The sequence below is a fragment of the Ranitomeya variabilis genome, chromosome 2 (genome assembly GCF_051348905.1).
Source record: "Ranitomeya variabilis isolate aRanVar5 chromosome 2, aRanVar5.hap1, whole genome shotgun sequence".
Classification (NCBI taxonomy): domain Eukaryota; kingdom Metazoa; phylum Chordata; class Amphibia; order Anura; family Dendrobatidae; genus Ranitomeya; species Ranitomeya variabilis.
In genome coordinates this window covers 286,451,963-286,468,726 of record NC_135233.1, presented here as the reverse complement: position 1 = coordinate 286,468,726, position 16,764 = coordinate 286,451,963, and the positions used below count along the sequence as shown (strand labels likewise).

At 44.8% G+C, this 16,764-nt stretch overlaps 1 protein-coding gene across 2 annotated transcripts in view; it reads left to right on the top strand.

Annotated features, from left to right (window-relative positions):
- Positions 1–16,764, top strand: part of LAS1L (LAS1 like ribosome biogenesis factor) — a 70,865-nt gene that overhangs the window by 6,424 nt on the left and 47,677 nt on the right. For both annotated transcript variants that reach the window (XM_077285086.1, XM_077285085.1), the window contains exons 3-5: positions 3,601–3,670; positions 4,470–4,551; positions 11,494–11,661. In XM_077285086.1, coding sequence (XP_077141201.1) covers positions 3,601–3,670; positions 4,470–4,551; positions 11,494–11,661 — 320 coding nt within the window. The remainder of the gene's footprint in view (positions 1–3,600; positions 3,671–4,469; positions 4,552–11,493; positions 11,662–16,764) is intronic.

Genomic DNA, 16,764 nt, shown 5'->3' with positions numbered 1-16,764 from the left:
GACATGCGCAGTAATAGTACGGCGCATGTCGTGAAGGGGTTAAGAATAGCAGTTAACAGGAGTGGTGGAGGTCAAGATAAGGTCTGGGGGGGCAAGCAAAATTTTAGAAGTCTGATGCATTTTGGAAACAAGTCCTGTGGACCGTTAAAATTAAAATAGAACTATTTGACCACAATGATCAAAGGTATGTGTGGAGGAAAGAAGCACATAATTTCAGGACATCTCACCAACCATTAAGCATGGGGGTGGATCAGTCATGCTTTGTGGTTGTGTTGCAGCCAATTGCACGGGGAATATTTCACGGGTAGAGAGAAGAATGGATTCCATTAATTGTCAACAAATTTTTGATGCAAACATAATACCATCTGCAAAAAAAAAAAAAGTGGAAAAGAGGATGGCTTTTACACATGGATAATAATCCTAAACACACGTCAAAATCTGCAATACAATAGACTCCCTGAAAAGGCGCAAGCTGAGGGTTTTACAATGGCCCTCACAGTACCCTGATCTGGACATCATTGAAAATTTGTGACTAGACGTCAAAATAGCAGTGCATGCAAGACGACCCAGGAATCTCACAGAAGTGGAAGAATTTTCCAAGGAGTGATGGATGAAAATCCCTCAAACAAGAATTGAGATTCTTGTCTGGTTACAAAAAGCGTTTACAAGCTGTGATACTTTCAAAAAGGGGGGTACTACTAGCTACTAATCATGCAGGGTGAACTTTTGCATCTGCCCATTTTCTGTTTTGTGGTTTTAAAATGTAAAAGATGAAATTACTAAAAAATAAAAAAAAATATTTGTTTAAATACACCTTCCCACCTGCTTGTTTTCCTTCCATCACTCAGTTCTCTTGGTCTATGATGTCAGAGCTGTGATTTAAGGGGGAGGGGTGATGGAGGGACAACAAGCAGGTGGGAATGAGTGTATGTGTATGTATGTGTGTATATATATGTGTATATATATATATATATATATATATATATATATATATATATATATATATATATATATATATATATATATATATATATATATATATATAAATATATATATAAATAATTTGGCGCCACTGCGAAGCACTGAACAGCGGGACTGAGTTTGAACAGTGATTGTGCTGACAGTCCCTTTAAGTAAAATATCATTGAGTGACATGCATAGTATACAGTTGTTGCTAACATTTTTGAGACTAACACAAACATTGCTTTTCAGAGCGTTTACTGCTTTAGTTTTTATAATGTCAATTTGCATTAAATGTAGATTGTCATAGAGTGGTCAGGTGTATTTCAGACCCAACACAAAATAACCTGCTCACACTTTTTTTTTCAGCAGCCGCAGCTCTCACTTCCTCTGGATGTCACGTCTCTAGAGATGAGTAGAATTGCTATTTTGCGTGAGTGGGAAAAATAGGAATTCAGAAGGGATTGTCCCAGTAGTGGAACCATAGCTGTGTAGTCGGTATAAAATGGACAGACTCCGACTCCTAAAATGTATAATAAATTGGGTACAGTGAAGAAAAAAAAAAGTAACTCTCCAGCGTGAAACTTGGATAAGAGTTCAATATATTTAGACAAATCCATTAAAATCCTTATTTCATAGTGGTACAGCAAATGATGGGGTACATGATACGACCGACGCGTTTCGACCTGTTAAGGTCTTAATCGTGGTATAAAATTGGGTACAGTAGTACAATGCAGGATGTGCTGTAAATGTTTTTATAATTTAGGAAAGTTATTAAATGTCTGTTCTGTTCCTGAACTAAGGATCTGGGCTTTTAGTTGAGATGAATCTGTGCTGCACTTTATGTACATGATCTGTAGTGACCAGTGCTGTGGAGTCGTAGATGAGATGAGTATGTGTTGCACTTCATGTACATGCTCAGTAGTGACCAGTGCTGTGGGGTCGTAGATGAGATGAATCTGTGCTGCTCTTTATGTACATGCTCAGTAGTGACCAGTGCTGTGGGGTCGTAGATGAGATGAATCTGTGCTACACTTTATGTACATGCTCAGTAGTGACCAGTGCTGTGGGGTTGGGGTTCGGGAAATTGAGAAGTCGGTGGTTTGGCTGACGGACTCCATATCCCTGAGTAGAACAACCCCTTTAAAATGGGCTGGTGCTTGAAAGTTTGGTTGTATTGTTACCCATGGTTACCTCCAAGGAAACATGTGCTGTCATCATTATTTTGCATCAAAACTTATTTGGGAGATTGCTGCATGTAAGGTGGCCTCTAGATCATCCATTTATCTGATCTTGGAGGGGTTCAATTACTGTGAAGAAGACTTCCTAGAAAGCTCAGCAAGTGCCAGAGCCATCTCCTAAAGAGGATTCAGATACAGCAGGGGTGGGCAATTTTCCCGAGGGGCTGCATGAGACCTTGACTGTTGTGGAGGCCGACCGAATAGGCTGAAATTAAATCTACTAAGTATTAACATATTTTAATTGTCAACTTAATATTGAGGAGAATTAAGTATGTGGACATCCCTCTATATACCGGATGACCCCATACACAGCCCATCTATGCAGTATGAGTCCGCGCATAGCCCCTCTATATGGAGTATGTATTCAATGCTTTCTGCATCCTGAGGACGCGTATAGCGGTGACTGCGGGCGAGTGCATGTTGCTGCCAGTGGACCACTTTTTCAGGCTTTCAGCAGTTTCCGTATGCAGTCAGAACTGAAAACACCAGTGGGCCGAATGTGGCCAGTGGGCCGAATGTGGCCAGTGGGCCGCACTTTGCCCAAGTCTAAGCTACAGGATCCATTAAATACCAATGTAGAGCTTGCTCTGGAATGGCAGCAGGCAGGTGCCAGTGTGTCTAAACGCAGGGACATGAAGGCTTTTGGAGGCTGTTCTTGTGTCAAGAAGACCAATAAAGATACCATTTCTCTCCAAGAAAAACATCAGTCCAGAGATTGGACTGGGGTAAAGTTGTTTTCTGACGCCCCCTTCGAGACATCCTGAATAATGATTTTCAGGAGAAGAAAGGGTGGTCGCTACCATGAGTCTTGTGTTTTACCAACAGTAAAGCATCCTGAGGCCATTCTTGAAAGGGCTGACTTTCCATCCAGAGTAGTGGGCTCACTGACCATTTTTCCTAACAACACTGTCATGATTAAAGTATGAGATCTAAGTGTCTTCCAAGAACCGCGTCTCCCAACCATCCAGGAGCAAGTTGGTGATGAACAATGCTTTTCTAGCATAATGGAGACCATGTGATAACTAAGTGGCTCGGTGAGCAAAACATTGACATTTTGGGTCCATAGCCAGGAGACTCCTCAAATCTCATTCCCATTGAGAACCTGTGGTTAAACCTCCAAAAAGCGGGTGGTCAAAGAGGACACTGAAACTGCGATGAACCCCATGCCGTTATCAAGTGAAACATCAGTCAATACTGTAAATATTCAGGCTTTCCATAAACTTGTGCATTTGTCAATAAGTTTCGAAATGTTTATAATTGTACATCAGTAACCATAGAAACTATCGAAAAATAGTGAAGCAACAAACTTTGAGAATCAAAATTTGTCAGTCACAAAACTTTTTGGCCACATGTGTAAATATTTATTTAAATTTTTTTTCTTATTTTCTTCCTTTTCCAGATTTGTAAATATAATCACAGGACCGAAACAGAAATCCGTTGCGATTCCCTTAAGGCGCCTGGCTAATGAGGTGAGTACCCATATTCTCACTCCTTCTGTTCCAAAGGCCACACATCCGATATTTTATTTATTTATTTTTCCTACTTTGTTTTTTTGTATGTGGAAGTGAAATGGGTATATGTGTTCTGTGAAAAACACAAACATGTTTAGCCAGCTTAAGGGTACAACCAAACTGCACTTACTTTTGCCCCTTTTCCTGCATTTAACATTTGAGGAATGAGGTATTTGAATAGGCAAACCCAGTTTAGCAGTGAATCCTAAGACTGCATGTTTAGTTGTATCATTACTACTGGTTTTCTTTGCTGAATAAATTGACCTTATGAAATTTGGGTCATGCAGTCAGAAAACCTGGTTTGTTTGGGCGGGTGGGAACACCATGCAGTGGAACGCCCCTTTATCCAGTTCCGTCTGCACCTTCTGACCTGACTCTTGGAGGAATTCTAAGTTCACTTATAAAGGTTGCAGACTAGGAACTGGCGGGTCTATACGTCACATGGCAGCACCTTCTTTTCATTAAGCATAAAAGTCTTATTGCCAAGTTCCACTGCAGAAAGTGGCTATTACCAGCCTTGGCGATGCTAAAAGTGGACTAAATTTCCGTTCGCAATTCCTGTTAGTCATTATGTACAGTGATGGCTAATAGGAATTAGAAAGTCAAAACTGGTTAATGCTCGTATAGCTAAATAAGTTAGGAAGTGGGTTACTGACGGGCTACTTACTATGTGTGGGGTGTTTATTTTATCTTATTTTTTATTTTAATACAGATCCATACTGATGTTCTTAACTAATGGTCTCCTTTTGTCTTTCAGCTAGATATTCCAGAATGGGTGATAAACCTTCGTCACAGTGCAACTCATGGAAAGTTGCCAAAACTGAGTCTGTGCCGCAAAGGTAAAGTATTCTTAATCTGTGGATTTCTATTTAGTTGTAAGGGTTATCTGGGCCATGATTGGATTTTAGACATTCTTAGGAGCCTATATGAGAATACATCAATTTGTGGGGTAATTATTTGTCTCCCGTGCAGCGATGCCTCTGTATGGGGGTTTTATTGGCATCTTCGGATTTATCTCATCCGCAGGGGAAGAGATGAGAATGCAGTGTATAGCGCGATGTAATCAGTTATAACCAAACTGGAATGCCCATGTATCCTTCTGTGATAACCAGGCAACGGGTACAAACATAAATGTAGCCTAAACCGAGAATAAAACCATGAATAGATACTCCGCAGTACATTAGTAGTAATACAGTAGTAGTAACATGGGCTACATAGTAGACAGACATTATTTTGATCAGAATGACGTAAAAGCCATCTCATCTCGATAAGCTGTACCATATCAGGATGGTCCCTAGCTCTGTTATCTCGCCTCGCTATGTGCCTGCAGACTACAAAATAGACGGAGGGCGTAGCAGGACCTGGACCTGACTGTTGTGCCCCTGCTGTGGGGAACTTAATAGACAAGATGCATGACCCAAAGGGGGTGTCCCCCAAATGTACCGAGTGCAAGAAACTAAACTGAAACCACGGGCCAGCATTGTTAGTATAAGTGCAATATTCAGCTGCACATTCACACTGCTGCCATTACCAGACAGGACATAGAATAAAGGCAGTGAGCAGCTAAATGGAGGCAGGTTGTAAACATCACGGTTGGTCTTGGATCTGGTAAAACACAACCGGTCTCTAGGCAGGGGTGTTCTAGGGTTTTCATGTGTATGGCCGATTTGTGGGTGCGTGACCTATGAATGGTGTTGCCTGTGAATTTACGGGTGGTTGGTAATCTGTGCCTGCCTGCTCTGCATGGCTATTATATGCAGTGGTAGGTAAGTCCTGGCATTGTATATTTCATATCCAGACAAGCTCTTAAACTATTATTTCCATTAAATAAATTTAATCTACTTTTTACAGGATGCATAATAAATGTCTAAATGATTGGAGACCCCAAATCCCGTTTGTAAATGCAGCATTGGGGTGCGTCCAGGACACAGCTCCACTCTCCTTTTGACTGTTGGAGCCTATAGAAGTGATTTTCAAGGCGGTCATGATGCTCCCCACATTTATATCCACATGGGACCCCTGTTCTCTGGATTGTTGGTGGACCATGGTTTATACCCAGTGATCATACATCTGTCACTTTTCTCTGGGAAAAGTCCTTGAATGATACTGCTGTGGCCCAACATCTAAGTTCTCCCTTCCTCTTCTACATTTGATGTGAATACTGATCACAGTTTTTTCCTAACTTCCAAATAATTTTCTTTCCACTCCACCAAGACTATTAGGACCATTGCACAGTCAAAATTACTTTTCTGTCCATATGCATCACTGCTTGCTTTTTTTTTTTTTTTTTCCTTGCAAGATGTAGGAGTTGACGCTAATTAATGACTAAAGAAACTGAAAAAAAATAGAATTAGTCTCACCGGTAATTCGGTTTCTAGGAACCTTCCACGACAGTCACTTTGGAGGATGTCTCCCCGCCCTAATGAGGGACAGGAAACACAGAGGTTAAATAACCCTCCCCTTCCTGCTTTCTCCAGTGTTTTTTTTTTTTTTTTTTTTTTCCTGGACACACAAGCATGTATAGTTATCACAAAAATGCAGGAATCGTCCAATAGGAATATCAATTAGGGAGCGAAATTAGTGCTGTCGTGGAAGGTTCCTAGAAACCGAATTACCGGTAAGACTAATTCTATTTTCTCCAGTCACCTTCCACGACAGTCACCTTGGAGTAATACCAACACTAACTTTTTTATAGGGAGGGACCACAGCTTGCAGAACACGTCTGCCGAATATTAGATCCCTGTTAAAGCTCAGTCTATAATGTCTGGTGAAGGTATGTACAGAAGACCATGTAGCTGCTCTGCATATCTGCTCAGATGAAGCGTTCCCTCTCGCTGCCCCGGATGTAGAGACCGACGGGGTGGAGTGAGCCTTTAGTGAAGCAGGAGGAGGAAGATCTTTTATAGAGTACGCTAGACAAATGGCCTGTTTGATCCAGTTTGCAATTGTGCTTTTAGCTGCCTTTTTACCTTTTATTTTGGCCTGAAAACTGAATAAAAAGATGCTGGTCAACCCTCCAATCCCTGGATTGTTCCAGGTAATGGAGGACCACTCTGCGGACATCCAGAGTGTGGGAATTTTCTTCCTTCGCATTAGAAGGATTTATGCAAAATGAGGGCAGCACAATATCTTGACCCCTATGGAAGTCTGAGGCAACCTTGGGCATAAAGGAGGGATCAAAACGCAAAACTATACTATCAGAGTTTATAGTTAGGAAGTGTTCTCCTATGCGTCTAGCCGTGGTAATTGCCACCAGAAAAACCGTCTTCAAAGAAGTCAGGGTTTTAAAAGATATTGAGGACCAGGGCTCGAAAGGAGCCTGGGTTAGACTGTTGAGTACTAAATTTAAATCCCAGGGAGGGACCCGGCTAGGGAGTCTAGGACGTATTTTACTTGCAGAGGTCATAAATTGTTTGATCCAGCCGTGGCCCGCCAGGTCGTGGTCAAAAAAAGAACTAAGAGCAGAAATCTGAACCTTGAGAGTGCTTGGGGAAAGACCTAGCTCCAACCCTTTCTGGAGGACGTCCAGTATCTAAGCAATGTTTGGGTGGAAGGGATCAGGGACATTGGGAAGGCACCAGGAAGAGAACTTTTTCCGTACTTTGCCATAGATGGCATTTGTCACTGGTTTCCTGCTCTTTTGGAGCGTTTGGATTACCCTGTCCGAGAGACCTTTGGCTTTTCGGATGCTGGCTTCAGTAACCAAGCCGCTAGTTTCAGTCTGTTTAAGTCTGAGTAACGTAGGGGACCCTGGTAAAGGAGGTCGGTGGTCTGGGGTATAAGTAAGGGACCCTCTAATGCCATGTCCATCAGTGCGCTGTACCAGCTGCGCCCTGCCCAGATTGGAGCAATTAGAATCGTTGTGACCTGGTCCAATCGGATTTTCTGCAGGGTTTTCACCAACATAGGGATAGGCGGGAAGGCATAGCCCAGGCTGAAATTCCATGGATGGGCGAAAGCATCTACCCCCCGAGCTCCAGAAGCCGGACAGAGAGAAAAAGGTTTTTGTTTTTGCATTCTGAGCATTTGCAAACAAATCGACGTCTGGGCTCCCTCATCTCGCGGTCAGGGATAGGAAGACTGCTTGGTTCAGACACCATTCTCCCAGATGAACATCCCTCCTGCTCAGGAAGTCCGCCCGGGCATTGAATCCTTGAGATGTGTTGCCGAGATAGACAACAGGTGTTTCTCTGCCCAGAAAAATATTCTTTCCGCGATTAGTTTTAAGTTGGCATACTTCGTGCCCCCCTTGGTGTCAAAGGTAGGCTACTGTCTTTACATTGTCGGAGTAGACCCGAACATGATGATTTTGAATTAGAGGTGAGGCAGCTATCAGTGCTTCCTCCACTGCCTTTAGCTCCTCAGGTTCGAAGATCTGGATCTTATGTTCAGGGGCCATAATCCCTGAAAATGTTTCCTCCACCACAGCTCCCCAACCTCTTCGGCTGGCATCTATACAAAGAATTTTTAGGGGGAGCTGATCCCAGCTCACCTCCCTCCGCAAGTTTTGGCAATTCAGCCACCAGGAGAGAGCTGACTTCACATGTCCGGGAAGCGGACTTCACCTGGACAGCACGTTGTGGTACCTCCGAGAGTATAGAAGGACGTGGGATTGGAGGGTTCGGGTGTGCGCTTGAGCCCAGGATACTGCCTGAATACATGAGGTCAGCGATCCCAGAATGGACATGGATTCTCGCAAGGTTGGTGACCTCAGCTGTTTGAATTTTGAGATTCTCTGGCGAAGGTCGTGTTGATGATCCTCGGGAAGGAAGGATGTCCTTTTTTCCAAGTTTAGGAGGATCCCCAGAAATTTCTTCCTTGGAAGGGTGTAGGTCTGATTTTTGAAGATTTGGGATCCAGCCTAGGGATTCGAGGATCTCCCGGGCTTTTTGACACATGCTGGTTCAACCGAGATGTCGATGGAGCGACTATGAGGAAGTCGTCCAAATAAAGAACGACACACATTCCTTGGACACGGATGAATATAACCGCTTCCCTCATGATTTTTGAAAACACTCTCGGTGCTGAGGAGACGCCGGATGGTAGTGTGTTGAATTGGAAGTGGGTGATCCCTTGGTTGTGGGAGACTGCGAACCTGAGGAACTTCCTGTGATCCGGATGGATCGGAACGTGGTAGTAAGCATCCCTCAGGTCTATTGTAGCCATCACCCAGTTTTTTCCAATCAGAGGGATTGCCGTCTTGATCGATTCCATCTTGAACCTCCGGTATTTGATGAACTGGTTTAGGGGTTTTAAGTTTGATGACCCTGCATTTCCCGGAGGGTTTCCTTATGAGAAAGAGGCGAGAGTAATGGCCTCTGCCCATCTCCTGATGGGGCACCTGAGAAATTACTTTTTCTTGTATTTGTAGGAGGAAGGAGTTTCGGATGTCTGGAGACTGTAACGGGGTAATTCTCAGACACTGGGGGGGGGGGGGGGGGGGAAGAGTATGACTCTCGAACTCCAATTTCAGCCCGAACTGTATGGTGTGAAGGATCGACTGGTTTTTGGATATGGACTGCCATTGAGCAAGGAAGTCTGAGAGTCGGCCCCCCCACCGGAGAGTCACTGTCTGTCCAGGGTCTGTTGTTGAGGGACAAGGATGTTCCTGCCTCTACCTCCTTTCGGGTAGCTCCACCGTCCAGTTTTACCCTTTCCCCTGAATTCCTTCTGGGGCTGTTCACGAGGGGGACGAAAAAAACGCTTCCTAGTAAACTTCTGCTCGGGAAGCGATTTCTACTTATCTGAAGCTTTCTCAAGGATATCATCCAAGACTGGACCAAACACGTGGTGTCCCCGTAAGGGGATGCCACAGCTTAGTTTGAGGTGATGTGTGTCCCCCCCCCCCCCCCCCCTCACCACACACGATTTTAACCGAAGGGCTCTCCTAGCAGAATTAGAGAGGACTATGGATTTTGCTGCCACCCAAACTGACTCTCTTGAGGCATCAGCTAAGCCCGTGGACTTTAGGAGGAAGGGCATGAATGATCTCCTCTCTAGAGGTCCCCTAAGAGAGGTGTTCCTCCAATTTACGAAGCCAGAGAAAAAGGATCTGGCGACACAAGTAGAAGTTGTTGGTTTTGATCAGATTAGTAGAGGTTTCCCAGGATTTTTTCAGGTGGCTTTCAATTTTCCGATCCATTGGATCTTTTAATTGGGAGGAATCCTCAAAGGGGAGGGACGTCTTCTTGGTTATTTTAGAGACCTGGACGTCCACCCTAGGGATTTCCCAAATAGAACGATCACCTTCAAGGGGAGAGCTATTTTTTTTTTTTTTATTTATTTATTTTTTATTTTAAAATAACTCCGAGGGTATGCGAAGTCCCTTTTCTGGGGAAGACCATTCCTGAAATATAAGGTTCTGGACATTTTCATGAACCGGAAACCCTTTTTTACCCCTGGGTTTCAGCCCCCTAAACATCTCATCCTGAATAGAATGTTTCACCTACTTCCTCCACCCCCATGGTGTTTCTCACTATGGAAACTAGTTCTTCCATATCCTCGGAAGAGAAATAGTATTTTTTTTTTTATCAGGCGTAGGGGTGGATGTGGAGCCCTCATTTTCCCAAATGTCCTCTGACCCTGAGATATGAATTTCGTCAGATTCAGCCGGTGCAAATTTCCTCTTTTTAGGGGGAGGGGGATGAGGCACTGGGGGCTGGGAAAGGGCTGTCATGGAGGTTTGCACCTCCTGCTTGATGAGAGTTTTTATACTATCCAGGAGAGAGGGCTGTTCTGCACGTAGTAAATCATCCGTGCAGGGTTGGCATAAGGTCTTCTTACAAGCTGAAGGGACCTTGGAACCACAAACATTACACTTTCGGCTGGGTTTGCTCTTTGGGGCAGAGACCTTTTCTCCCTAAAAGAGAGAGAAGGTATACTAAGTGACCCGTAGGTATCAAGCCCGGACAGTAAGGGACCAGCCCCTCTACTCACGGTAGGAGGGTGAACGCTGGGATCTGCAGATGCAGCAGTAGGTTTGTCGCCGTCCATGGTCAGACCTGTCACACAAGACAGACTCTGCGTCTTACCTGGAGGCTCCCGACCAGGATATAAAGGGATCGAGGTCCAGCGTCAGTTGTGTGCTCCTCCTCCCATGATCTGCAGGGAGGATCCTTAGGAACGACCCCAGTAGCTGAAGGTGCAGAGCCCTGACCGCAAACCGCGCCTGCGATCAGCATGGCGCCGAGATGCAAACGCTGGCCTCACTTCCGGTGCGCGCAGCTGCAGGGGAGGACGACGCCTGGGACCTCAGGGAGGACCCCGGCTGCACATTACTGCCCCTCTTTACCTCCCAAAGAGGCGCGGGAAGGGGGTCCTGAGTCACAAGAGCATGGAAATGGGAGCAGTCATCTGGAGGAGGTGAGGGGAAACCTTGGACCGCCCGGCTTCTACGGTTAGGGCTCCGCTCGCCGGCTGCGGCAGCACCTGGACGGACCTCTTCATGCCCCACTGGGGGACAGGAAAAAACACTGGAGATGGCAGGAAGGGGAGGGTTATTTAACCTTTGTGTTTCCTGTCCTCTATTTGGGCAGGGAGACCTCCTCCAAGGTGACTGTCGTGGAAGGTGACTGGAGAAAAGCAATTTGTTTTGCCTATTGGAACACATTTTGGTTTCCTGGTTTTGTGATGTACCATTTTACATATGCCCAAAAGATTTGTGTAATATTATATAAAGATTTTGGGAGAGGTCCATGGACTGCTTATTAGTGATTTGCATATAATCTCGTTTTGCTGCAGATTTTAGCCGCTTTATTTACAAGATACTTGTTTTTATGCAGGTTGGGACTTTGTGATGGACTGGCTGAGGCGAGTATATTGGTCTCGTCAGCTGGGTAACTCCTCAAATCCTGAGTGGGTGTCTGAAGATGGCAATGATTCAGAAGAAGCAGAAGAAGGCGGCTTTCCCTCCTTATCTTTAAAAGATCAGAAAGAACAAACCCTTTCCGGTTAGTGATGCCAGAACTGTGCTGTTCTTGTTTCGTCTGTTATTTTTACATAAGGCATTGGGATATTATTTTTATTTTTATTTTTTTCTCCTAGAAATGTTTTCTTGTTGGGGTAGTTGCACACAATGTATTTTTCAGATGGGTCCGCTCTGTAACCCACCAGTAAAAAGGGCCAATTAAACACTTAAAAAGGAAAAACCACAGGTCCTGCAATGTGAACACTACTTGCTGTGGATATATTCAGTCTGAGGTTCTTTAAGGACCGATGATACACATTAATGGCTTTCACACGCCAGTGTCTCCGGCACATGTGGTCACAGATTTCACACGTACCGCAGACACTTAAGGCCCCGTCTCACTTAGCGATTTACCAACGATCACGACCAGCGATATGACCTGGCCGTGATCGTTGGTAAGTCGCTGTGTGGTCGCTGGGGAGCTGTCACACAGACCGCTCTCCCCAGCGACCAACGATCAGGGGAACGAGTTCGGCATCGTTGAAACTGTCTTCAACGATGCCGAAGTCCCCCTGCAGCACCCGGGTAACCAGGGTAAACATCGGGTTACTAAGCGCAGGGCCGCGCTTAGTAACCCGATGTTTACCCTGGTTACCAAAAAAAACAAACAGTACATACTCTCCTTTCGGTGTCCAGGTCCCTTGCCGTCTGCTTCCTGCTCTGACTGACTGAGCCGCCGTACACTGAGAGCAGAGCGCAGCGGTGATGTCACTGCTGCGCTCTCACTTCTCACTGTACGGCCGGCAGTCAGTGAGAGCAGGAAGCAGACGGCAAGGGACCTGGACACCGAAAGGCGAGTATGTACTGTTTGTTTTTTTTGGTAACCAGGGTAAACATCGGGTTACTAAGCGCGGCCCTGCGCTTAGTAACCCGATGTTTACCCTGGTTACCAGTGAAGACATCGCTGGATCGGTGTCACACACACCGATTCAGCAATGTCAGCGGGGCCTCAACGACCAAAAAAAGGTCCAGGCCATTCCGACACGACCAGCGATCTCGCAGCAGGGGCCTGATCGCTGGTACGTGTCACACATAGCGAGATCGCTATGGAGGTCGCTGTTGCGTCACAAAACTTGTGACTCAGCAGCGATCTCGCTAGCGATCTCGCTATGTGAGACGGGGCCTTTACACACAGACACATTCAGAATAGGTCTGCCTACATGTCACTGTGTTTCCATGGACCATGTGTCTGTAGACACAAAAAACGTTGACATGTCTGGTTGTGGTTTTTTTATTTGGTGTTTTTTTTATTGATTATTTTGATTTTATAAACAATTACATGCATTATACAGTATAGTACAAACACAATAAACTTGGCAAAAACAAGTTTAACCCTTAAAGTTTATATAGTTCTATACCTGCCAAGGTATTCCATGCCAAACAAAGTTATCAATTTTGTCCAAATGAAGATTTTCCCAAAGACTGGTGACACGTTATTAAATACAGGGATTATACCAAAACTAGTATTGGTTGTATGTTTAGAAACAGCATGTTTACGAACAGAAAATAATTGGTATCTATGTCCTCGACATACAATATTTAAAAAGCCGAAATAGCCAACGGGTTTAGTACAGTTATTCTGAGTAGGTCCACAGATGCCACCCTAGGGGTGACCAGCCACCGTTCACATATATTTATAAACGTTTTTATTGAGTTACTTCAAATGTAAGTACCTCTGTCCAGGCATATGGTATTATTAATTTTAGCTTTCAATTCCTCCAATGTTGGGGGGGATTACGGTCTAACCAGTTCAATGTTAACAATTTCCTGGCCAGAAACATTTTTCTCAGAATGGTGGTAGTCACGGAATCTTAAATCTACCACCACCCCCAGAAGGCCCAGTATGCACACCCTAGGATCAAGTTGTATGTCGAATACTTGTTTAATTATGAGGTGTCGGGACCACTCAGTCGGAGCAGCCTTTGGAAGTGGGGAATCACCAGAAATAATACACAAGACACGTCTCGTATAGTATATCACTGGGAAGCCTCTGAAGCACGCCTGCCTTCAAGGTGCTATCCCCTCTTTATATAGTTGTACAGGTAGTTTCAGTGGTTATACAAGTTTTGCTTGTTTAAACAAAGAGAGAAAAGAGAAGACAAAAAAAACAGTTTCGGCTATGTGATAGTTTCACAACAAACAAAACAGTACAGTTTCGCCTAAGTGGCAGTTTCACAAACAAAAAATAGGATTTCACACTATAGCTAAAATGTCCTTGAATGGACAGGTCAATATTGATCACAAATTCTTTTTGGTTCATTGAGGTAACCATTTTTGTTCCGCTCTTCACAGAGGTCACTCCCACCCAGGAATGACCTATATCAACATATTCCCATAGCATATGCATCAGAAGGGCCCTGTTCGTACCGCATCTCGGACATGAGTCTTGAGTCTGATCCCCAATTTTAAACAATATATTAGGTGTCTTTTATACCCTGTAGATAAGGAAAATTTGGGACATTCTTTGGGACTCAGAGATAGTAGTATAGGTGTTGTTTCTAGTATTTCATTCCATTGTTCTTCAGATATGGGGCCGACATCCTCTTCCCACTTTGATCTGATGTCTGGTTGTTTTTAACAGCAACACAGGCCCCAAAATGTCTTTAACACTGACACACGGATGACCTAAAAGAAAATTGCGTAAGGCCTCCCCCATTTTTGTCAATCAGCCAAGCTAAAGCAGACAGCTGGGGGCTGGTATTCTCAGGCTGGTAAGGGACCATGGCTATTGGACCCTCCAGCCTAGAAATAGCAGCCTGCAGCCGCTCCAGAAAAAGTATGAGCTGCTACATTTAGGTTGGGGGTGTGGAGGCAATACCTGTGGCACCTGGTGAAGCAGAAGACCAGGGCCTACAAAGGTAGGAATCTACCTCATCCAGATTGCTACATATAACAGCTTTGTCCTTTATAAAAAGTCACAAGGACCACTGACATTTCTCCAGTTCCTAGAGAATATTGCCGAGTGTCTACTATTTGACTCCACGGAGAGAAAGGAGGCAGTATATTTTCTGTTTAGTGGGCCAAAGTAGAGAGGAATTTTATTGAACAGGTAATAAAAAGGATATTTTTTATCAGTAAAACACATTTTACCCCATTTCACAATTAATTCCAGGACTTGATCAATCACATACCAAACTATTATTCAGACCAATTCTCTTCTGTATCCTCCAGAATGTAGGCCCCACAATGTTCTTGAAAAGTCAGGTCATCTGACAGTTCCAGGACCTGATTACTCACATAAACATTTTTGATCATTCATCTTATGAGTCTTTTTTTATGACCGTCTTGCTACACAACTTTTGTTTCCATTTATATTACCTATATATTTATGTAGGTGATCCGGGCATGATCATTTTATTTGAGGGTCTCTAATAATGAGGCTGTTCCATAATTATACACTATAGGCTTTACTGCATGGTTCTTGCCAAACCTCCTGTTCCAGACAATACCTTCAGGACTCTTTTGGGGATTGGTTGTTTTGTGCATATAGCGGTTCCTACTTTGGCGGGAGCCTGCTATGTTGTACCACGTCTCTCAAATAGGGATTGATGGAGCTAAACAGACTATGTACGACCAGTCTCTAAAAATCTGTCATTCTAGCCCTGCTGGTGTCCTTCAGCTTTGCCACATACAGTGGGGCAAAAAAGTATTTAGTCAGTCAGCAATAGTGCAAGTTCCACCACTTAAAAAGATGAGAGGCGTCTGTAATTTACATCATAGGTAGACCTCAACTATGGGAGACAAACTGAGAAAAAAAAAAATCCAGAAAATCACATTGTCTGTTTTTTTTTTAATCATTTTATTTGCATATTCTGGTGGAAAATAAGTACCGTATTTTTCGCTTTGTAAGACGCTCCGGATTATAAGACGCACCCCAAATTTTGAGGAGAAAAATAGGAAAAAACTTTTTTTAATAAATTGGTGGGGCGTCTTATAATCCATGCGTCTTATTACTTACCAGGGGTTGTGGCTGCGGTGGATCAGGGTCGTTGTTGGAGGCAGGAGTGGATCATTGCTGCAGGCTGGGATGAGCGGGTCTGCAGGGGGGCTCCTGTGCAGCAGGCTGGGATGAGGGGGTCTGCAGGGGGGCTCCTGTGCTGCAGGGGGGCTCCTGTACTGCAGGCTGGGATGAGGCAGTCTGCAGGGGGGCTCCTGTGCTGCAGGCTGGGATGAGGCGGTCTGCGGGGGGGCTCCTGTGCTGCAGGGGGGCTTCGGGGCTGCAGGGCTGTTTCCGGTGCTGCGGGGGCTCTGCCGACATAGTGAAAGGCCAGAGCCCCCTGGCAGTTCGTCCATGTATTCCTGTATGACTGACTCCGGAAAAATGGCCGCCGGAATCTCGAGAGATGAGATTTCAGCGCTGAGATCTCATCTCTCGAGATTCCGGCGGCCATTTTCCCGGAGTCAGTCATACAGGAAGGAACGCATGGACGAACTGCCGGGGGGCTCTGGTCTTTCACAAAATGTCGTCAGAGCCCCCGCAGCACCGGAGTAGCAGCGGACAACCGCGGTGGCGGGCAACAGCAGCAGCGGGCGGCAGCGGACACCCCCTCATCCCAGCCTGTAACGGTAAGCGGTATATCTGCTTTGTAAGACGCACCCCCATTTCCCCCCCAAATTTGGGGGAAATAAAGTGTGTCTTACAAAGCGGAAAATACGGTATTTGGTCAGAAACAAAATTTCATCTCAATACTTTGTAATATATCCTTTGTTGGCAATGACAGAGGTCAAACGTTTTCTGTAAGTCTTCACAAGGTTGCCACACACTGTTGTTGGTATGTTGGCCCATTCCTCCATGCAGATCTCCTCTAGAGCAGTGATGTTTTTGGCTTTTCGCTTGGCAACACGGACTTTCAACTCCCTCCAAAGGTTTTCTATAGGGTTGAGATCTGGAGACTGGCTAGGCCACTCCAGGACCTTGAAATGCTTCTTACGAAGCCACTCCTTCGTTGCCCTGGCGGTGTGCTTTGGATCATTGTCATGTTGAAAGACCCAGCCACGTTTCATCTTCAATGCCCTTGCTGATGGAAGGAGGTTTGCACTCAAAATCTCACGATACATGGCCCCATTCATTCTTTCATGTACCCGG